Source organism: Seriola dumerili, unplaced genomic scaffold, assembly GCF_002260705.1.
Source record: "Seriola dumerili isolate Sdu_G_001 unplaced genomic scaffold, Sdu_1.0 BDQW01000068.1, whole genome shotgun sequence".
Lineage (NCBI taxonomy): Eukaryota > Metazoa > Chordata > Actinopteri > Carangiformes > Carangidae > Seriola > Seriola dumerili.
Window position 1 is genome coordinate 7,106,445 of NW_019174323.1, and position 23,133 is coordinate 7,129,577.

At 41.7% G+C, this 23,133-nt stretch overlaps 2 protein-coding genes across 2 annotated transcripts; both read left to right on the forward strand.

The window, feature by feature from the left end:
• Positions 1–424: 424 nt before the first annotated feature.
• On the forward strand, positions 425–3,111 carry hpdl (4-hydroxyphenylpyruvate dioxygenase like). The gene is made up of 5 exons (XM_022743195.1): positions 425–1,119; positions 1,209–1,375; positions 1,473–1,624; positions 2,065–2,192; positions 2,701–3,111. Exons 1-5 carry the CDS (start codon positions 425–427, stop codon positions 2,909–2,911), a joined length of 1,353 nt encoding a protein of 450 aa, XP_022598916.1. The 3' UTR covers positions 2,912–3,111.
• Positions 3,112–6,625: 3,514 nt separating this feature from the next.
• Positions 6,626–22,769, forward strand: LOC111220461 (protein FAM53B-like). Its single transcript, XM_022743558.1, has 5 exons — positions 6,626–6,806; positions 13,581–13,812; positions 14,679–14,733; positions 16,708–17,471; positions 21,332–22,769. The coding sequence occupies exons 2-5, from the start codon at positions 13,723–13,725 to the stop codon at positions 21,692–21,694; spliced, it is 1,272 nt and encodes a 423-aa protein (XP_022599279.1). The 5' UTR covers positions 6,626–6,806; positions 13,581–13,722; the 3' UTR covers positions 21,695–22,769.
• Positions 22,770–23,133: the final 364 nt, after the last annotated feature.

The following is a 23,133-nucleotide window of genomic DNA, read 5'->3' on the forward strand; positions in this document are numbered from 1 at the left end:
ATGTTGTAGACAGCAAATGAATCTTAACAAGTCTAAAGAACAATTTTTATGTACAGAGAAGGGGATAGTCCACAAGCCCTTAATTACTTTTAATTTATTTTACACCAAAGTGAAACACTATTACGAGATTTCATGGACAGAAATAGACAGTACATGCTTGTCTTGCATTACAAAAGAAACTTCGGTCGGTTATGAATCCCCTTTTATTGACCTCGAGGTTACATCAGTGGTTATTTTAAGATGTTGGTATTTTACTAGGTACACAAATATACATACATATATAATTATGAATTTTAAATTAATGTCTTATGGGTATCATTATGTTTGAAACAAATGCCAAAAGAACAATTAAATATAGATTTATTGTGACAGGGTTCCTATATTTTTTTGGACACGCCTCCTGTCAGAACGTCGCATCTAAAACATGGCAGCTTACTTGAGTCGGTTACACCACATTTCGCTCCACGTTTCTAACGTGGAGAAAATAACCAACGACCTCGTCTCTAAGTTCAAATTTAATTTGTTTGCTACCAGACTAACCGAAAGGTCCAGACAGCTGGCTTTCAGAAAAGGAGCGGCAGTTTTCGTCGTGAATGAGAGACCAAACCAGAGCAGTGTGAGAATGAATGGAGAGCTGCTGGGCTTCACAGACACACATTCACCTGATACACACCGGGTCAAGTCGGGGAAATGCAACCAGGAGAATTCCACGAAATGTCTGTTCGATGTCAGCCCACATTATTCGGTGGATACTGTAAGCAACGTGTGTTTCGAGGTGGAGGATGTGGAAAGGTCATTCAAGGCTCTTCGCCATCTGGGCTGCAATTTCCTGGTGCCTCCCACCACAGTTCAGGACGAGGGCGGTCTTGTCACCTACTTGGTGGTTAAATCCATTGTGGGGAATGTGTGCCACACACTAATCGACAGGACCAAATATGAGGGAAACTTCTTGCCTGGGTTTGATGTTGTTGAAAAGAACAGCAGCTCAGAAGAAGAGGACAGGTCTTGTCCAGTCACACATTTTGACCACATAACTTATGCCTGTCCCAGGAAAACTACCCACCAGGTCATGAGGTGGTATGAGCAGCTTTTTGGTTTCCAGAGGTTTTTCATTGATAGGTGAGGATCTATGGGTATTTACAGTCATACTCTTTATTTTGTTTAACGTGATGTCAGCAATAAAGACGACTGTTTCTTCTTCTGAGTAGTGAGGAAGATTTGGACGAAGGTTTTGTCATAAACCAGGAGGGCATTGGACTGCGTCTTACCGCCATGGAGTACTGGAAATGCAGCAAAGCAGGCATCATTCTTCCCTCTGTGGACAAAAAAGAGCCCGATTGCAAGTTTGTCATTGCAGAATCACTGCCTGAACAAGGTAACAGCAGCCACTCCCATCCTTCAACGTATTTAAAGTCTGCCATAATTTCTGATCTCACAAGTCCTGTGTCACCGTCTGCTCGCTCTAATTTCAGGCAGGAACCAGGTCGATACCTTCCTGGAGGAGCACAGGGCCCCGGGGATCCAGCACATTGGGCTGTACACAAAAAACATTGTTTCTACTGCACATACAATGGCCGAAGCTGGTGTACAGTTTTTCTCCCCTCCTCCTGCCTACTACACCAAGGTTCGACCGACTCTTTCAGACCAGTAATGACTCGATTACTGCAAGACTTAACCCACATTTTATCCAACAAGTCAAAAAGGGTATTATATAGTATGTGTGAATAAACGGACACAGGAAACAGATCAGGGTTGTCTTTAGACATCGACATTGCAGGGCTGCACTGTGCTTGTGAAACTGAATCACTTCCTCTAAGTCCAAAAGGAAACTTTACAACCACTGACTTGGTATAATAGTAAATCAACATTACTTTTCTATTATTTTGTGTGTGATTTCTGTATGAGTCTCTCACTATACATGTATGGTCTTTTAACAAGTCAGTTTCCATGGCTGATTATTACATTAAATAATAGAATTTCACATATGCAGGTTGTATTTGCAAGCATATCATCTTCTTCCTTGTTTATTAACACTTTTACCTATGCTGTGTTGTACTGTGACAGGTGGGAAAACAGCAGGAAATAGAGGCTGCAGGACACAACCCCCAGATGCTGGCGCAGCATGGCATTCTCCTGGACACAGACCTGCACCAGGATCTCTCATCAGAGAAAGCATCCAGTGAAAACAGAAGGTGAGAGGCAATAAAGAGCCATAAACTTGTCTCACACGTCAGTGTTTTTTTGTTTTTTTTTCTTATAGAGGTTCTTGCAGGTGTCAAGCATATTAATGATGGTTTCTAGCCGTTTTCTCACTGTTCTGGATAATACAATTTGAGCAGCTCAAAGCACATTATTTTGGTAAGTATTAAAAAACAATATATTCCATGAGTCATAGGCACATAATCACAGTCAGAGCCTCATGAGAGCCTTAATAGTTAAATGGTTTTTTATCCTTGTCAAAATGACAAGATGTTCAAATTTTACCGTCCAGTACAGTAGCAGATTTCCGCTGACCATGGAATATGGACAGAAAACCTCAGGAAATGTTTTATTTATTTATTTATTTTTAGAAAAAATGACCAATGTCCATGAGAAATTCCATCTAGCAGTGAAAGCAATGAGAACAGAGGCTAACCCAGATGTGAAATGCCTCATGTAAGACCAGCCAAGTGTCCTCAACTTGTTATCGTCTATTTCCAGATACCTTCTCCAGGTGTTCACCAAGCCCATCTTTGCAGAGGACACATTCTTCCTTGAGCTGATAGAGCGAAGAGGGGCGACGGGTTTTGGCGAGGGAAACATCAGAGCGCTGTGGAGGTCTGTGCAGGCCTACATGGAGAATGAGAGGGAGGATTCTCAAGGAGAGGGATCCCCAAAAACTGTTCACACTGCTCACACTGCTCAGTATTAGTCACTCCAGACATTATTAACTGAGGTTATTTTATTTAATGTGTTTTATATATATATATCAATGTGAGAGCACATGTTAGGGAAAAAAGTATGTGAGATATAAAAAAGATGTAAAATAACAGATCAAAACTGCATCGTGAACAAAGTGGTTCAAAAACAGATGTTACATACTATACTTGAAACGTGACAAAATAAATACACTTGCTGTAAAAGAATGTCTTTGGTTTTTTTTTTTGTTTCACTGCAAAGCAACTGATGACTCCAGAGCTCCTCGATAAATTTGTAACTCACAGCGGACCGTGAAAACCAATTACTACAAAATAATGTGCTCAGTGTTTCTTCGAATGTTTGTGGGCCAAACTTCACAATAAGAGTTTTTGAAATCTCTCAGGTCATCTTAGCCAGGGGTTTTGGTACTTTCCTGGACAATTTCTATTTCATTCAATTTTCCTTGTACTTTTTCCCTACAACATTTGAGAAGGAAATGTTCTCTTTACTCCACTACATTTATAGTTACTAATATTTACTTTACAGATTCTGATTTTACAAACCTTTTATATACTTGACGTACTAGTAGAACTATATTACTGCTATAGATCAGACAATAATATATAATCATATAAAGTAATATACAACTCACAGATGTAATTTTTATTCATAATGAGTCCTTTAACTTTTGATATGTGAAGTAGATTTTGATAATAATAATTACAAACTTTTACCTTTTTTGGATTTTGAATGCAGTAATTAAAGGAGCTGAACACTTCTCTCATTATTGATGCCTTGTTACAGATTAAATTACATAAAGTAGGTACACTTAACTCCAGCTCAAGCTACTAAAAGACTAAAAGGCTGCTTACATGTTGATGCACCAATATCAATAATGATATATAGCATAATATAATATTCTGCATATTGGTTACTTTAAATACTTGATTACATTCTCTCAACCTTTACTACTAATGCTTGTTTTTACACTGCAGTATTCCTGCTTTACTATCCTTAAAAAACTATATATACATCTTCCACCATTGTCTATATACACAACAGAGGAATAGTGACCACTTTATCATTAACTCAGGCAAAGACTTAAGGCCATTTCACCTCACTAAATATCCTAGATTTTCACCCCTACAGTATTTAGATTGAAAATGTAGCCTTATCTAGGATTATTAGATATTTTTATTAGTTGACTTTATCATATAAACATTAAAAGCTAAGGCACCCCTTTTTTTCCTCAATAACTCACTCATACAGTCACTCATGAACCGTTACTAGAGGAACAGCTGCACCTCTTTCAGATGCTGCGGAGGTTTTAGCGATATGCATGCTTTGGCAAAAACATGGCTTTAGAGCCTCTTAGAAGGGATCTTCAAACCCACAGAGATGTGCCAGTTCAATTAACTTGACTATAAACATTATAGGCAAGGATTAGTGGGATAGATGAGAAGCAGTGAAAATTTAGATGGCGTTCCATGAAAGCCATATGCTCTTTTTATGTCCTGACTGTAGTTACAGTATCCCATTGAGTAACGCCGGAGAATAATTTCAACCACAAGCTTCAAAAAGTCAGTTTGTAAATGCATGTACTTCTGCATTTTGACAAGTGGTGTCAGTGTTCTTCTTTTACTTAAGTGTCGCCCTCTTGGCAAATGTAAACTTTTAGAATTGACTGTATCTTGGATTTGTGCCTACTAATAGAACATTTCTGATTCTAAGAGTGACTACAAACAGAAATACTACATACAGAACACTGTAGCTGTACTCTTCATTCAGCTTTGGAAGTAATTTGTGGACTGACTGCATTCGTTTAAAATTATAAATTAACACAAATTGGTAAATCTTAAATCATAAATGAGGAGTTTTGTCAGGGAGGGGAAAGATTAACTGTTCATTAAAGTTGAGGAGGGATGGCTCCTGTAACAGGAGTGCTTTAGCCATCTGTCTGCAGCCAGTGTGAAACACAGATGGCATTCAGCATTCTGCATGGGGTCTCAGTACTGGGAGTTGGAAGATCACCTCCTATTTACTGTTTACCATATGGTAACTACAGTTACATTAAGAAAGTCAAAAGACAAAGTCAAGACAAAATAACTATATAAGCCATTACCCTTCAGTTCGATCTTTTGGCCTCTTTGTGGCACTGTGATTGGTGGATACTGCCCCCTATGGTTTTTTACAGTCATAACACACACTGCCAAAGTTGTTGAACTGCAAGACTCCTAATCCTGTATAATAAGCTGTTTTGATCATCTTCTTCCCAAAGAGTCATCTGTGGCCTTTTAGGACAACAAAACACAACATGCAAAGTTTGCTATGACATATACTCTGATTGCTGAAGGGGTTTTGGTAAAAACAACTTGCCCCCCCCACACACACACACACACACACACACACCCACACCCACACACACACACACACACACCCCACCCCACACACCCCACACTGTAGCCTACATAGTGGAGGAGACAAATCCTTGGTGCTCTTTAACACAAAAGGCAGACAGTCTAAAACCGAGGAGGACAGTACGACAGTCTGACAGTCTGGGGGAGATTAGTGGCACACAACAGATGTTACTCCTTGATTAACAATAGTGTCTGCCAGGGGTGAGCCTCAGCTCCCCACCCTTCTGAGCCCCACTGTGTTAACTTCAGCTCCCACAAAATAAATCAGCTTACTCTACTTGATGATATGGGATGTTTTTCATCTTTCTGAAATATACAGAAAAAAAATTAAATCTGTAATTGGCTTATGATTCAGCATTATAACTGAGTCAACCATGTAAATAACAAGGTTTATGACTCTGTTGTCATTGGCTTACAATGTGCAGACAATAACTAAACATACAGGAAGCTAAAGAAAAAAACACACTGCCCAACTTTAGACAATAGAGAGCTCCCATGGTGATTAACAAGACGACAGAAAAACCTGTCTCTAATGTCTGTTTATTTTCTTGTGAAATACTGGTTTTTCCTGTTCAGGCTTGCAAAATTTATCCAAATACATTTTTCCACAGGATCACTGGGACAAATCTCTCTTTGGTGGATAGATTTTAAGTGTTGACTATACTGTAGATACACCCATTGCATAATATATGTATATATAGACAACTAAACCTAGATGGTTAAATAATAGTATATTGTATGCTGTTGTATGTTATGATAAAAGCAGAATTTACTTCCTAGAAGGAGAACATCTGTTTGTAATAAATGTATTGAATTTATTTAGGACTAACCCTTATTACACTGGGGTTCATTTTGTGGGGGGTGGTGGGTGGGGGGCTAGCAATATACATATAACACACATCTCTTTCTTTCCTCCTCTATGTGGCTCTCTAAATCACACACAGTTGCCAGGTTATCGTGTTACACCACTGTATATTGTGAAAGTGCCTTGTCTATATGCACAGCTCAAAACTGTGATTACTTTTCATTACTGCAGGGTGGCTCAGACCACTAGTTACAAGAGCAGGGGTAGTGCGTGCTACAAAAAGTCGTATACAGATTAATATTTAACTTTCAGGAACTCAGGGACTTCATCTGACTAAAACATAAAGCGGCAAAGAGTCAAATAATGCAAATAATTCACATCAAACTGAAAAATTTCGTGGCACAAATGACTCATCGGAAATCTCCACCCCTGTCAGAAGTGGTATCGCTCCTGTATGTTGTCACAGGCTCATTAGCGTGCAATCTTGGACAGTAGTGCACTGGGGTAATGTTGTAGTTTGCAGGAGCTGCCTGGAGCAGGACGTGAAGTGAACTGCTCGCTTTGCTTCCTGCCTGACGCCTTTCGTTCAGTCTTTCTGCTAAAACAAAACTACAACATGGTCCAGCGAAACTAAGCAGCTGCTGCCCGGTGCTGTTGGAGACCCCGAGGCGCTCACCGTGATGCTTGTGAGTGGTAGTTTTTTTTTTTTTTTTTTTTTTTTTTAAAGTCAAATAATAAGTTTCTGTGCTGGCTAACTTTGGGGCTGTAGCTAGTTCATATAAAGTGTGATGCTCCCTTGTGTTTAGAAAGTGAGTGATTCGCATGAATGGGGATTTTTATGCTGACATACGTAATTACAAATGTCCAGTAACAAAGTAGAGCTCTTTATGGAGACTAAACATAGCTCCAGTTAGTTAGCTTAGCAACTTTCCTCATGAGTACTGGATAAGCTATGTCCCTTTTGTCTTGTCAGGGTTATTACTTACATAAATGCTGCTTAAACTGATTTTTATCTGCTTCTCCCCACTTTTATTACGTCTGTATTGCCACGCAATATATTAATAAAGACACAATGAGGTGATATGTTGTAGGGAAGGTTGATAAAACAAGTGTCCATAAGTTTAAACTTGTCCACACATATGCAGAGTCTTAAAATGATCCCTGGTTAACTACATCATCCATTCATTTCGATGTAACCACAAAAAGTGTGCTTGCCTCGTTTCATATCTGACGAAAAAGTGTAAATTCAATCAGATTAGTTGATAAAACTAACCAAGTGTTTTTTGAAATTCACAAAGAATCCCTACCTTCCCTGGATCAAAAACATTTTATTTGAATTGGCTTGCTTTGAAGTGCAAACTGGGGTTTCACTCATGCATGGCACACATGACAAAACAGGGCCAGTTTTGTTTGGTGGAAAACCATTTTAATACATTTATAAGCAGGCACTGGTTGCATGCCTTTATGCCTGATGCCACATTACAGTATTTGGTAGCCATGTAATTTGTAATATAATTTCTCAGACCCTCTTTCTTGCATGTCACAGTTTGTGCCAATGCAGTGGAATGTTGTTGTCTTATCTTTATCTAGCCAACCTTCCCCTCAGGTATGAAGACAGGGCTGGCTGACACACAATCCAACAGATTCTGCAATTTAAGTGCTCAGCGGCATCATAAACACAAGAGCTTGTTAAACCTGAACTCCTCAGAGTGTCCCATGTTCATGATTATGACTGCTAAAGTTCATGAGTGGCTTGAACATGCATAAATTATAAGTTCAACAGAGAAAATGGGAGGCTTACTGTTAAAGAACAAATGTATCACTTTACTTTTTGAGTATGTACATTTCATATTTTATCATCAGTAGCTTGTGGCCTTTCTCTCGAGTTCAAAATCCTGTTTGCTCTGTAGCCTGCGTGTAACATTCTGTGAGCTCCCGTCACACCAATTTCTTTGCCAAACTCATTTCCCTTTCATGAGGGATTTTGGAAAAGGGGTTTAAGGGACTGTTTGTGCTGGTTACTTGGACAAGCTCAGTTTTCAGGGCCTTTTCTTCTGAAACTAAGAGGCATCCACCTGGAGGGCTGGCAAGCTCATCTGAAAAACTGTTGAGCGGTTTTAACTCAAGTACAAAAGAGGCTGCCTATCAGAGCTCGCAGATGATTCCTCTTTCCTTGTTCATATCACTGAAAACATTTAGACACATTTTAAGGTTATTTAAGATCCTGTGTAGTGTAATACAACTGCTATGAAATTATTCACACACTTATGTGCAAAAAGTTTTGTTTCCGGGTTTCTGGTTGTATATGGTCAGTGAAAATACAGTGTGGGGGGATGGATAAATTCCTGCATGAAAAACTCAAGAGTGCACTTTCCTCTCCGCTCTTAATTTTGATTGAAAGTTAATGGGGCTATGTCCTGTGGATGTGACTTACTCTTATTTGGGTCCATTAACATGCAATGTTATTCTGCCGTGGAAGCAGAAGGATGTTGTGTCTTCAACCCTTTGTAATTAAGAGACTTTGTTAGATTTAGCATTCAAGTGGACAACATTTCTCTCCAACTTGGACAGGTTTGTTGAAAACCTCGATTACAGAGCTCAACAAAGCTCTTGTTCTGGACAAATGTATACAGTGCAACTGATTATGTATGAGATAATTAAACAGCAGGCCTGCTTTAAAACGTAGGCCTCCTTGGCTGCCATGCATAGCCATGCTGAGCCTTTGTGTTTATGGTAAGTGGGCAGCTGCATGCTTGTGAGACCTTGGCTGTACCCCAGGCCCTCAAATGAGCCCGATAACTACTATTGAAGCCTCCCGGCCATGCTCATTTCTGACTATTCACTCACTGCTTTAAATGTAGAGTGCGCCTCCTGTTTGACATTGCCTAATTTCTGTGAGCATGCAGACAGCTGTGGGATAGCCTGTGCCCTACATTGAGTTTCATAAATTTCTTTTCAGTCTGTCAGCCGTAGCAAAACTTGGTGGCACCTGCCCTTTGTGGCACCAAATTATTGACAACACTAACAATGAAAGTTTTGGGATTCAAACATCTTGAATTTTCACAGTGAAAGTGATGCAATAGTGCCGCAGAATAAGCAGAACTGGTTTGCCAGTTCGTCATTCAATTATCCGGTCTTCATGTTCCCTGCATGTCTGTCTACCTTTTATGACATGTTCTGTAAACACAACCACCATTATGACATGGGAAACTGCTCAAATGTGCCTGAGTCCAAATATGGATTCTGCACAAGCCATGCAACTCACAGATGTAGGCCACCAGAGCCAACAGCCTGGGGAAACAAGCTTTTTAGGAACATGCACATTTTCTCCCAAGGAATCTTTCTTTGGAATGGGACAGCTAAACTTTTACCCAGCATTCCTTTCAGAAGCAGTATGGTGATGAAGAGCAGCACAAATCCCTTAGTTAGGTTTCAAATCGGGCTGTCTCAGGTGCTCAGCAGATGCTCGGATTACTGAGATGGCCACAATCCTGGGATTGTTGAGAGCAGGATGCAGATCCAACTGCCATGCATGCAGGAATGTCAGAGGAGGATGTCTGAGAATTCAACTTAACATTTAAGCTTTTATGTTAAGTTCTGTATCAATGTACACAGCTAAAAGCTTGTATAAAAACTTTTCAGCATGTGTGATAAGGCTAAAAATAGATCCAAAAGGGTCTTAGAAGTAGTTAATGAATTGTGTTATTCAGAAGTCTATACAAGGTGCAACAATGATATTAAATAGTGTTTTACACCAGCTGTCGCACCAGTGCTATAAAATAGATTAGCATTAGCTCTAATTGTCAGTCAGACACAAAGCTGCCAAATCCTTATGTAATGTTGGCCTAACCCGTGGGATTACAGTCTGAGCAATGTATGGAAAAGCTGCTCTAATAGGGAAACAGAGTTTTCATGGATGACCACAGTTTAGGCGCCTATTGTAATGGTTAAGCTGACAGTTTGTAGTCTTTCTTGGACTGGACTGCGATTTAAGAGTCTTAGAAAAGTGTCATTTATGATAATAGCATTCTGGTGTCTGAACTCGTACAGGAGGGAATGTTCATGCTTTTGGAAACTGAGCTGACTCTGAAGCAGGCCTCTGCTTTATAGTTGACCCAGTCGTCGCTGTGGTTTCCTATTCTTGTCCTATCTAGCACTTATTTAGGCTGCATGATAGCTCAGCCACTTCTGACACCCCAAAGTAGCGATGATTGAAAGGCTTTTGGTAACCACAAAGGAAGCGTGGTGTCCCATCAGCTCGTCCAAGGCAGCGTTATTGTTGTCTTTCAGGAAGGCCTCTGTCACTGCACTGCCACCGTCACTTTGTTGCAGTCAGCTAGCAGCCCCTCTTTGCATGTGATGGAAACGTCCTGCAACCTTCTTCCCCTTCTCAACGATTAGACTTCTCAGTTGTCACGGTGGTTGCTGCTTCAACCCAGATAAAGAGCTATCAGGCTGCAGAAGCGTAAAGACTCCCACTGATTCCAGATAATAGCAGCATCGTTATGAAGGTGATTCGGTTTTTGACGTCAGGCGGGGAGCGGCGCCCCTTGGGCAGAAATTCTAGATACCTCATTTGCAGATTATAGCTTCATCTGCATCTTTGCACACAGCAGTTCATGCAGTAGGAGTTGAGTGCACTGGGTGTATCCATTACGCACTGGAAACCATGCCTTGGAATGGCTTTTGCATTTGGTTTACAGGTTTGTCTGTACAAGAAAAAGCAAGCTGCCCTTTGCCAGCGCCTCTCAACATGTTTTCTATTCACAGACCGTCACAAGTTTGAATGCTTTTCAAAGGCTGTGGGGCAAGGTTAGGCTTCTATAATTGTGTGTACAACTTATGTCATGTAGCCAAGGAATGTTTATAATTATGGTATAATCCTCGCCCATTTAAAGTGCTCAGCTCAGATTTACGGGATATAAACGTAATGCCTGAGCATGAGAAAGATGATAAATTGTTGAAGTTCCCTGTAACTAAAAGTAATGGATGATGTTTACAGTTTAAAGTTCAAATGTCAGGCTACAGTTTGATTTTTTCCCACTTTTCTTGGGAAGGAAAACATCATTAACTGTCTTTTTTGTTTGGGTAAACAACATGTTAAAGAGCTTTCTTGTCTTTGCCAGTTTAATTTCTATGGGCGAGGTTTTTTCTTTCTGTGTCAATGCCATCTGCATCCATCACCGAGCCATTAAGGGTGATATATAAACAACTGTTTCCTCTACTCCAGCACGTCCCGAGTTATCTCTGCTGTGAAACACAGATCTGTGTGGTTAATGGTCACGCACAGTGTAAGATGGCCTGCCCTCGTCCAGTCCCAAGCTTTGATTTGTTCTTTTCTATTCACAGAGGCCATAAATTAAAGCCGCCAGACGTCCTTGAACCGCGTTGATCTCGTTGTAGAACTCCACTAAAAACATCCTTGTGTTGAAGCTGTTTTCCTGATGTGATAAGTGTTAGTAATGGAAATCATATGCTGAATGCAAACGCCACCTCCAGTATGTCAGCTCATTCTTGTCTTGTGATGCTGCCCCCCCTCCCTACACACACAAACAGACACACACACTCAACCCCACCACCCGCAACCTCTGATGTCGCCTCTTTTGTTTCCCACGGTGTCTCATCTTCTGCACAGAGTGCTCTTTTGTTTCACATACACCGTCTCTTTCTGTTTCCCTTTTTTTTTTCTGCATGCAGTTGTTCTGTCATTCAAACAGACACTCTCTGACTTTGCAGGCATCATATGACCATCTTATGTCCACTGCACTTTCTGGTAGTACAGCTTTAAACTAGCTTCATTCGTGGACTCCCTCAGGGGTCGGATCTTGGACCGCTCATCTCCTCATTGTACATGCTTCCTCTGCATCATTTGTTCAGCCACTTTCAAGACGTGTCACATCACTGTTATGAAGACGAAACACATATCTGTTTCTATGCTAAACCAAATAACCAGAATCAACTGTCCTCCCTCCATGATTGCTTAGCCACCACCAAAGATTGGATGTCTCTTAATTTTCTCCGCCTAAACCCAACAGAAATTCCTTTAATTAGACCTGGTAACTTTGTCACTGGAGTTGATCAGTTTATTGGTCCATTTCACTCAAATATCAAATCTACTGCTACAAATCTTGGTATCATCTTGGATGAAGTGCAAGTGCATGACCTTGCCCCCAGTTAAATTTTTTGATCTCGCTCCTCATTCCACCTCTCAGCCTCAAATCTTTTATCCCTCCCGTGCTCCAACTGCAAAACTAAAGGTGATCGCGCCTTTGCTGTTTGAGACCTAACCCTCTGGCGGCATCTTTGCTGGATCTTTGGACTGTTTTAAACGGCTTCTAAAAACCCATCTTTATAGGCAAGCCTTTTTATAGACCTCCATTCCTGTTTTATGTTTTGGTTTGTTTTAGTTAGGTCTGTCTCTCACTGTGCTGTGTTTTATATTGTAATTTATGACTTCTTGCTTTTCATTTATATTTTTTTGTGTGTATGTGGAGTACTTTGTAACTGTGTGTTTTAAAAAGTGCCATATAAATAAAGCTTTATTTACTTACTTAAGTCAAAATGACCTGGTGGTAGTAAAAATCTTCTGTGATGATTATATAGATTTTCATCTGTGATTAATCAGCTGTTTTACTGTAATTGTGGTGCAGCACTAATGTGAAGAGGGTTGTTTTGATAACCGCAAGGTCAGCTATTCCCAGCCAGCCCCTGAGGATTCAATTACACAACTTTGACTTTGCTCTATTCCTCTCTGTGTGCTCCAGTGTGGAGCACTTTGAGGAAACTCATTCTCTCAGATGACAGATAATCCTCCACATGGAAAGGGAAGAACAAAACCAGGTATACAGTTCCACTTTTGGTGGCGCGCTGGAGAAACCACGTGGAAGTGAAAATGCAGTGTAATTTCAATTTACAGACATATAGACAGCACCTTGCGCTTTGCAAGTGTTTGCTCACTCACTTGAGAATTGAAGGAGCTAGTCAAACCACTGACCTCCTTTGAGTTTTCACTTCTGTAGATGTTGCACAGGCTGCTCAAGTGGAGAGTGACAGGAGATTGAGAAAGATTGAGAGCTGCATGTGTTTGTAAGCAAAGGTTTTTTTTTCCCCAGTATCAAATACTCATCTGCAGGCGCAGAAAAGTTCAGAGCTTGCGAGGGACGGCAGCTGTAATCAGCTTGGATTCACAGCAGTTACAATGGACTCTAATGGCGACCCCAAGTCACAGACACGTAGTTGTTTCTTCTGTGAATCCAGCTTCCAGCTTCCACAAAGGAGCAAGCTACAAACTTATAATACAGATTTAGAATAATTTTTGAAATCATCACACATCTCAGAGCCTCCACGAAGGGGATCTGTTCTCCCCAATCAAGCTGGACTGTTCTCTGCTTATATGGTCAACAGAATGTCAGAAATGTACTGAATTCTAATCCTGTGCTCATCTTTGTGTGTCCGATCAGGATTGGACTGAGGAGTGAAGCACATTCCTGGAGGAGCTGAGGGCTGCTGTCTTAAGCTTATGAGAAACCAGCCTGCTCACACCATGCCCATCAACATGGCCTCCAGCTTTTCTTGCCCTCACTGGAACGACTTGGGACAAGGATGTGTGTTGCCATGGTAATCATTTACAAGAAAACACTGGAAAAGAAGGGTGCCGACGATGTAACATCCAAAAGTACAGATTTGGGCCCGGTGAGAGGTTATTTTCTACTTGTACAAGCATTTTTTTTTTCTGTGTGAAATGTGTCATTTTATGTTTATATGTAGCCTTGCCAACAGGCCTCAACTGCGGTTGTCAAGGGGGAAGACGACAAGGTCCTGCTCTAAATCAGGAAATTGTTGCCGGCCACTGATCGCTCCACAGCAGTTTTATGGCTCTAGATTTTATTTTCCTATTTTGTCAACTTTAATTGGAGCTTAAATTTGACTTTTAACTTCCCTTTAGTCAAATTTGTAGGAAAATTCCTAAGTGTTGCCTTACTGAATCTCAGGAAGTGATGTCAAAAGAGCTATATGGATGTTGAAGCTGAAGGGAATTAGTGATGTTTTTGTTACAATTACTGATAATTGCATCATAATTGCGGCCAACTGTTGTCACCAGGGTGTTTGTCATCTGGTTTCGAATCCTACGTGTTCCATTTACTTCAATCAAAATAACAATAGAGTATTTTAGTTCTAGTAGGCTGTGCAACTCTGACTCATTTTCTAATCAGCATCCATGCAGCAGAGTCTTCTTTCTGCCAGCACAGAGTGAGAAAATTCCCCCACTAATATGGGCCGAGTTTGCCCTCTCAGCCACGTGAAATGAAATCATCATGCTCTGGGGCTGAGCGTCAATCAGAGGCATTTATGGTGGAACTCCCTCTTTGTTGATGGCGTGGTCTTCATCGCTCAGCAGCAAAAAATGTGCTACAACATACACCCTCGGGACCAGTTTCATATTTGACTTTCCAATCGCTTATGATTTTTACTCTCATTTATTGATATTTAAAGCTTTTTCTGTGAGTTTGTGGGTTTTCTGGCGAGCTGACGGTGAGTCTTTTTCTACATTTCTGCAGTTCCAGGCACAGACCATGAGCCAGGGGACTGCACTTTTCTCTTGTGGACTCATGGGTAAGAGTCATCTTTCTCATCCACCTACACATTCACACATGTAAAGATAATATAGTTAATTTCAGTAGTAAATAACTGAAGTAGGCATTTAGTAAGAGTAAATATTCTGGAAATTTAGTCAAGAAATTGTTATTGAAATATGGAATTGTCGTCTTTAAATACCTATAAAACAAGGTAGATCATCAATTGATGCCAGTTCTTGTTAAGTTAAAATTCCTATAAAACTGTGTAGAGCACCGGAGATATTAAAGGAATTGCAGCTTTAGTATAAATCATGCAGTATAGCAATGTCTCTGAGGCTTGAAAAATTTCATCTAACATTATATTCTGTCATTTTCCCAAGCCCGTCACCATATTTCTTCTTTGTGTGGGCCATTGTTGTCAGTCAGTGTGCTTTATAGCCAATCACAAGCTGGTACCTGTCCGTAGCAGCTTGGAGGGGCCAGAAATGGTCAGGCGTTTAGTGACAGCAATGGTTTGGGGGGACTAGTTGTCTTGCAACATTTCAGAGAAATTATTGTCAGAAGTCAGTCTTTGCCGAATCTGGTTGATGGTCACACAACATTATGTGAAGCAGGCCTGACGGACGTTTCTGCCAACGTGCGTTAATGATTATATGTCAGCAGCTTATCTTCGTCAGGGATCTTCTGCCACTCCTGAATGCTTTGGAACTAGACGTGATGTCCACGAGTTGAAAATTGGGTTATGGATACAAAGGCTCATATGCTTCATTTACCTCACTGTAGGAGGAACAGCCTTTGCAGTCATTGTATTATAAGATTAAAATGTATTCTGTCCTCACAGTACCTTGGCATTGAGAGTGTAAGACTGGCAAAGTCCTGGCACAGAACACTGCAGCACCAGTAGGTGTTGTTAACACTGCCCTTTGTTCCCCGTCCTGCCCGTGTGCTGTAGATGGTATTTTGAGGATTTTATCTCCAGTGGAGAAGAACAGACTTTTTGCATACCAGGAGTGGGCAGTGGCCTCGATGTTTAGTATCTAAGTCAGAGTTGACTGACCAGTTCAGTTGGCTGACCCATTCAGTAATTCAAGTGAGTTTCTGTTGTGGCAATAACAGGTGCTTTCCCGACAGAGTAACCATGGTGCTGGTCTGATGCAGAACTCTTATAGAATAAGAATCCCGATGATGAACTTAAGCAAGAATGTTTATGATGGGTTATTGGCATTTTTATCAAGCCTTGCTCTAGCAGGGACGAGGTTTGATATCGAGTCAGTTAGACATTGAGCTTCGTTCCCTTTCCCAATCAGCTCACTGACTGTGACAGAGCCTGGAGGACAGGATTTATTTTTAGTGCCAATTATACAAAGCAGTGAATAGTGTCAATACAAAGTACACATGCTGGGACCAACACACTGACCGAGACTGGAGCAGTGTCATGGACGTTCATGCCTCAAATGAATCTGATAGTGTGTTTTGTTCTTCAGAGGGAGTCTGCACACCCTGCGCATTGAGTCTGATGTGTTTGTTGCTTTGTTTCTTAAACTCCTGGTGTAAATTTGACACTTGGAAATAAAATTAAGCCCTCAAGAAGTGATGGTGATGTCACTGCTGATGGAAAAATAGAAAGTGGAGAAGAGAGAGTTTAACAAGCTATTACTGGAGCTGCAGAGTTACTTTAAGATCTGCTGGCTGATGTCGGGTGCCTCGCTTGACACATTAAAAAAAGACCCAGACTGATTTTGATCACACACAGTTACACTGTTTGTTGCCTCAGGGAAACAGAAGAAAGTTTATTAAAGTGTTGCCCAATTTGTTAAATTAATAAATAAAGTTCACCTCTTTTGAACTTTTTGTCAGATATAAAAAAAAAAAAAAAAAAAAAAAAAAAAAACCTAAAACAAAATCAAGACTTCTGACCAAAAACCAAATGAACAGTTTCTCGTATTTCGAAGATGGTCTTAATCAATTCTGAAAGGTTATTTAGTTAAATGAATCTGGTCCTTTGTTGCAGAGACAAGTCGGTGGCATGAGGTTGGTCATAGCTGTGCCATACAGCAGAGGCCAGTTGGGACCAGCCTGGAGAGCCTGTGGGACGTCCTGCCTGAGGTGCGCAAGAGTTCAGCCCACTGGGATTGGGATGTTGGCTCCACTTCAAGCACAATCACCAGCTTGTTGCAGGACCTCAGCCTGACTGAGGCTGCGTCCTCGCACTCGACCGCACCCCCCAGCAAGCGGCAATGCCGGTCCCTGTCTTGCTCAGACGAGATCGGTGGTTGCCGTTCCACCTGGCGCCCTCAGGGCTCTCGTGTGTGGACGGCGGTGGAGAAGAGGAGGTGCCACAGCGGAGGCAGCGTCCAGCGCAGTAGCGTTGGAAACGCACAACTCGGCTTTCCAGCCATGCAGCGCAGCTCCAGCTTCAGCCTGCCCGCCCGCTCCAACACCCTGGAGCTGCCCTGCTTCACCCAACGTCTCCCCTGCCCCTCGGCTTTCACTGGTCTGACACCCTCCTCCTCCATGCCCCTGTCCTCCGAGCCCTCAGCGCAGCCCCTCTACCTCTCTCATGAACAGATCTGCCTCCCTGAGCCCCGTGGACCCTCTCCACCCAGCTCCCCTGACTCCACTCCAGAGCTGGAGCGTCGCGGTGGACAGGGGGGTCTCGCCCGCAGTCGCTCACAGCCGTGCGTCCTCAACGAGAAGAAGATTGGCGTGAAACGCAGGAGACCAGCTGACACACACAAACAGAGGCCTTCACTGGATCTGGCAAAGATGACCCAGGTTGGTGCTTAAAAGTGTCACACAGCAAGAAACCGCTTTACTTAATACGGACAATTGACGACTGACAACTGATTAAAAACTGCAATCTCTGCCAGTTTGCTTTATATATAAATATAAGGAGTACATATCCTATTTAATGTCACTTGTTCCCTAATATGCAGTCTGTTTAACAGTATATTTAATGGTGCACCTGTGCATGTCATCATCAGAAGCAATTGCTAGTGGCATTTTTTCTATTGTTTGAACTTGCCACAGCCTTCTTATGTGCTCCAAAGGATCTGTGTCCGGAGCAGGAAATGGTCATGCCAGCTGGAAGCTCTGCTAGGTCCATCAGTCTCACTAACATTAGCTGGTTATACTCTGTTGTTGGGGCAATTTGCTCCAGCCATGTTGGATAAACAAACACTTCCAACGAAGGTCACGCCATTGTGTCTGTTCTCCCTCAGCACACCTCAAAGCATTTCTGCAGGCACTGTCATGAAATGATGGTGATCGTTCATTCATGCAGGCCTGTTCTGGGTCACATTCCATCATGTGGGTTTGTATTTTCACTTGCAGAGCATGTAGCCAAGTATGCGCTTTTTAATGTGTTACTGGATGAAGACGATTAAAGTAGGAAACAAGAGATCAATCAGTGGATCGGACGAGTTTGTATTAAAAAAAAAATGATCTGATGAAACCACCGGCTTGAGCTGATCCACTTCTGATGTTGACCATGTTTCAACAGACTGTCTGTTTTATCTGAGCGTCCCGGCAGCCGTTTGTCTCTTTGCCCCACAGGCACACAGACACACATAGTAAAGTTTCACACGTACACTGGCTGGATCATAAACACAGAGCTGGACTTGGGCCCCAATGAGAAAGTCACTCAGAGTTCAGCAGCGTCTTAACAACAGCGCTGCTGTGACACGACAAGAAGACACCACACACACCACGCTCCAAACATGGTCGAGGTCAGTGTGGAGAAAAGAGCCTTAGGCGAGGCAACCAACAATGTTTTTACAGACGGACGTCAGGGGGCTGAGATTGTAAGCATTGGATTTTTCCTTCTGTTTGTGGATTGTGTTCCATGTTCTGCTACGATACTGGTTTTAAGCTCAGGTCGAAGAAACTGTTAATAGCATTAGATATCAGCTTAAATATTTAGTTTGTCTGGTTTAAGATCTTTTTAAATTTCTCCCGAGTGACTCTGGTTTAGAGACCAGCCCTGGAGAAAACAAGCTCAAGACATTTTGGCCAAGTTACGCAACTAAACCCGTAAACAGTGCTAATAAGTCAATAAGAATAATCAACTGACAACAAATTTGAAAATCCCTAAATTGAGGGAAAAAAAGCCAAACAAAATGGCAAGATTTCATCTTGGGCTCTGGGCAATTTAGACTATTTTCTGACATTTTATATACAAAACGATAATTTGATTAATTGAAAAATGAGCCAGTTGTTTAAAACAACTAGAAGTCTGAAGTGTGTAGCTGCGCTGTGAAAGTTCAGGAAATCTCTGTGGAAAAGATGCTCACTTGTGACGATAGAGTAAGCTTGCTTGGCACTCAGCTCAAGGGCTTTATCGTGCTTCACACGCATCACCCTATCAGTATTCAAAGTCACCTTACTATTCAAAGATTGGTCACAGTGCTGAGTGTGTCTCTAAAGTGTCCTCTCATCCACACATCCACAGAGGTGTAGTTTACCCTGGGAGAAATTGCTACCCTCTGCGTAGCTCACTGCGGCTCCGTGAATGTCAGGAAGTAGAGCAGCTGTGGCAGAGGTTATAGATCGTCGCACAGGAGAGATGCGTGTTGGGTAAAGAGATATTGATTTCTGTAAATTCAGCTCAGTGGGTGGATCGCTGCCACAACCGGGCCTCATGAGCTATTGATCAGCTTATATTGACGGAGAGTCAAGGTCAGTATGGATGAGGGGACTTTCTGCTCTTCTCTCGATTTGGGGGGGGGGGGGGTTGTAGTAGCAGGCAAAGTGGACACCAGCAGCACAGTGTGGTGCAGAAAGTTGTTTGAGGACTAAGATTTCCTCCATCTGAAACACTTCCTCTTGCGTTCTAAGTTAGAGCTTGGTTTGCTTAATGTTGATGCCACTATTTTGCTCTATCCCAGACTACTCACAGCCTTATCAGTCTGGTCCCATGGTCTGGGCCAGAAATCTGACTGTTGAGAGTGAAGTGCAAATGCAGAGGGCAGCAATGTGACACCAGCCTGGTGCTGACAAATGTACCCGTTTGACCAGAGCCAAGAAAAACAGCAGGGCCCCTTTTGATCTACTGCTGCCCGGCGCAGAGACCTTTCTCACTGCCTGTCCGCTTGGAAATGTGGATCATAACTTTATATTTTCACCTCCCTTCTCCTCCAAACGTATTCACAGCTCTTGACTGCCTTGGTCTCTATATTCAAAAGATCAGAGCTTCTGATAGGTAATAAATCCAGACTGTGTGAATATTATTGTGGTCATAATAAAGCTAAAATGAATAGTGGACCAACAGGTAATCAATTCACCATTTCAAGTTTTAAGTTTTAAACATTCAGGGGGTTAACATGGTAAACATTATACCTGAGAAACACCAGTATTGGCAGCATTGTCAACATGTTAGCATTTAAATCAAAGCATTGCTGAGCTGCTAGCATAGCTGTCGTTAAACTTGTTTTGTAACGTAAACAATTAAAAACAGCTCAGCTAACAAATATCTGGGAAAAAATGTTTCAGTACGTTAATAAGTAGCAGAAACTTTTAGTATTTGTAGGACATTTCTCTGTTGTGTTATTAGGGGTTTTCTTTAATTTGAAGATTTAAACAGGTTTCATTTGATTAGTTGAGCAACAGCACATTTATTTAAAATAACCTTCATAACTAATTAATTCTCATAATTAATTTGCCCTTTCAGTATCTCATAACATTGTAAACTGAAGCTCTTGTTCAGACAAAATAAGCTGGTAGAAGAAAACTCTGACTTATTTTATAAATGAAACAACTTCTTGAATCATACAAAAAAAAGTATAGATTCATCTTTAGACTATCAGTTAGTGGCAGCCGTAGTTCGTACACTTGGCTGTAAGCTGCATCCCCAACAGTCCCATGCTTGTCAAGTATTACATAAGTACACAAGTGACAAGAGGTTTCACAGAGACCCTATTCTCCTGTGTCCTTTTGGCCTAACACCGTAGTGGTCAGGCATGAGGCAGCTGTCCTGCCTTCTCCACATTAGCTGTACAGAATTGGATAAGCCTCTGTCATAAAGCCTCCTGCTCCAGCACGCACAGCTGTCACAGGACATGCCTGCAGCAGTGTTGGCACATGTGGATTTGCCTATGGAAGTTTCTGGGTCTCCCAGATGTATGTGTTCATTGTGCGATGCCAACCAAAGGCCAGCGGAGTCAAAAGGCAGACATTAGTGATGTCTGCCCTCTGGGTATCTGGCCACTTGCTGCCTTGGTTCATGTTGGACCTCAGATCACATAGCCTCAGTCATCCAACTACCAGTTGCTCCAGTATGTAATGCAGGCTAAATTTATACCCTTCAAATTTTTGACTTTTTTATATTATAGTGGTCGTTGCCCAGTGTCCAGCTCTGACCTCACTGACTCACCCACGTACTATATCAGTACAGTAGAGGGATTGTTTTCATAAGATGGCTGTATGCGTTTAGTTTTGTTTGTGTACTAGTTAGGACATGGGTCATAGTCTGGGATGAAGGAAATGTTTTTGATTTCCTAACCAAATATGCCGTCACCATGGAGACTATGGACTCCTACCAGACCAAAGTTTTGGCATATTTGTTTAAGTGTATCTTTGTTTCCTTGAAAACATCAATTTTATGCTTCTAAAAAAATGACCTTTCTTTCTTTCCACAGAAACTTAGGAATTTCCACAGCCTTAGCTGCCCTGGAATCACAGGCGAAGACAGCTGCGAGTCCAGCCAGGCCCTCCACACTCTGACGAGCAACGCTCAGTGCAACACTGACGACTCATCCGTAAACGAACACGGCTTGGAGGACACCCAGCCTCAGACCAAAGAGGGCGAGATCACTGGGAACGTGTCCTCGGACCCCACAATTGAGGAGGTGGACTGGAACTCCACAGGCTGCGGTGATGTGACACCGGGGACGATGAATGGGAAGGACAATGAGCCTCTGTGGGCGGGGCTTTGTAGCATGAGGAAGGACGTGTATCAGCTTGGAGGCGAGCTCGACATTGAGCAAATTGAGAGGAACTGAGCTGGACCGCCCTCCTCTTGGGGGAAGCTAATATAGGGGACTGAAAGTTTATCACCAGGTGGTACAGTAAACAGTACTGATAGTCTTAAGGACAAAGCAAGTGGAGAGCTAATGCAGATCCAGCACTTGTCTTTTTTTTCTCAAGGAAAGGTTGAGCAGGAGCTTCGTGGGCTGAAAGCCCATTTTTGGGGACATTTGTAGTCAGACGCTACTCCCCCACTGTGCGGTATCTCAACTGTGTCTCAGGAGAACAAGAAAGTCGGGAGGATGGGTTTGGGTGGAGAAATAGAACTGATGAATATAAAAATGATGTATTAATGTTGGCTCAGAGACTGGGGTCTCTAACATTTCTCTGTAATCCTGATTACCCTCACTGTACTTTGTTTGGAGAGAAGCCACAACAGGTTTGTACAAATTCTCTGCACTAGAAAGAGTGTCCGCCCCTCCGACGTTCTTCAGTAGTACACGGGTACATGATGGACAGAGATGGAGACTACTTTGAGAGCTGCTCTTAGTAAAGCCCCTTTCACTCTTACCGAGCAACAAGCTGCACGCACACACCACCTGTAAAAGTATATTGATGAGCTTAACATTTCACACAGTAACATCAGGCTTCTCTGTGAGACCTATGCTCCCGTTTGTTTGAGAGAAACTTTGTGATGCTAATAGCGTTAATATTCTTTCTTTTTACGATTTGTAACTACAAAGTTATGTAAAACATGAGCATATTTCTATACAAATAAACACAGTTTTAAATGTGTCATTTGTAAGTCCATTATTTCAGCACCTTTTCTCACAAAATTTTAGATGCCAGCTCTGGACTATATCTTAATATGAGTTGAGACAGAATATGAAGTGAATGTTGGATGCAGCACAGCTGCATATGAAGTCAAACAACAGATGCAAGTGGGTGTGACTAGATGCAAATTCTTACATTAGTGCTTTTAGACGTACAGGGTAGGGATTTGGATGATTGTTTGTATTAACTCGTGGCCAAATATAATGACGTACTGAATGTAATATAATTATACCAGAATATATATGTATAATATTTACTTTAATCTTTTATGTCTGGGGTATTTCTACTTGGGAACTGCTTATAATTTATTGTGTACTAAAGTAGGTCAAGCGACCGAACATACTCTTACATGTAAATCTGTAATAATAATTTAAAGATATAATATAATCAAATACATGGCACATGACACATTTGAAGTACATCTTGCTGATGAAACTACTTTAGTTTCAGGACATTTTCATGTTTGTACACTGTTTTTCTACTTTCCCTGAAGTAAAGAATCTGAAAGAAGGAATTCTTCCACTAATGTTACTTGCAGAGCACTTGCATTAACAGCAAGGTCATTGTTTGAGACGTCTTTAATGCAACAATGTAGACTGACCCAATTAAGTAGCAGGAAAAGACAATTACAACCGTAGTA

Bases quoted from the DNA above. Each gene is read 5' to 3' on its own strand.
- LOC111220461 (XM_022743558.1), top strand. From the start codon at position 13,723: ATGTGTGTTGCCATGGTAATCATTTACAAGAAAACACTGGAAAAGAAG. The intron at 14,734-16,707 runs GTAAGAGTCATC...CCTTTGTTGCAG, and splicing joins TTTCTCTTGTGGACTCATGG to AGACAAGTCGGTGGCATGAG. The intron at 17,472-21,331 runs GTTGGTGCTTAA...TTCTTTCCACAG, and splicing joins ATCTGGCAAAGATGACCCAG to AAACTTAGGAATTTCCACAG.
- hpdl (XM_022743195.1), top strand. From the start codon at position 425: ATGGCAGCTTACTTGAGTCGGTTACACCACATTTCGCTCCACGTTTCT. The intron at 1,376-1,472 runs GTAACAGCAGCC...CTCTAATTTCAG, and splicing joins AGAATCACTGCCTGAACAAG to GCAGGAACCAGGTCGATACC. The intron at 1,625-2,064 runs GTTCGACCGACT...GTACTGTGACAG, and splicing joins CTCCTGCCTACTACACCAAG to GTGGGAAAACAGCAGGAAAT.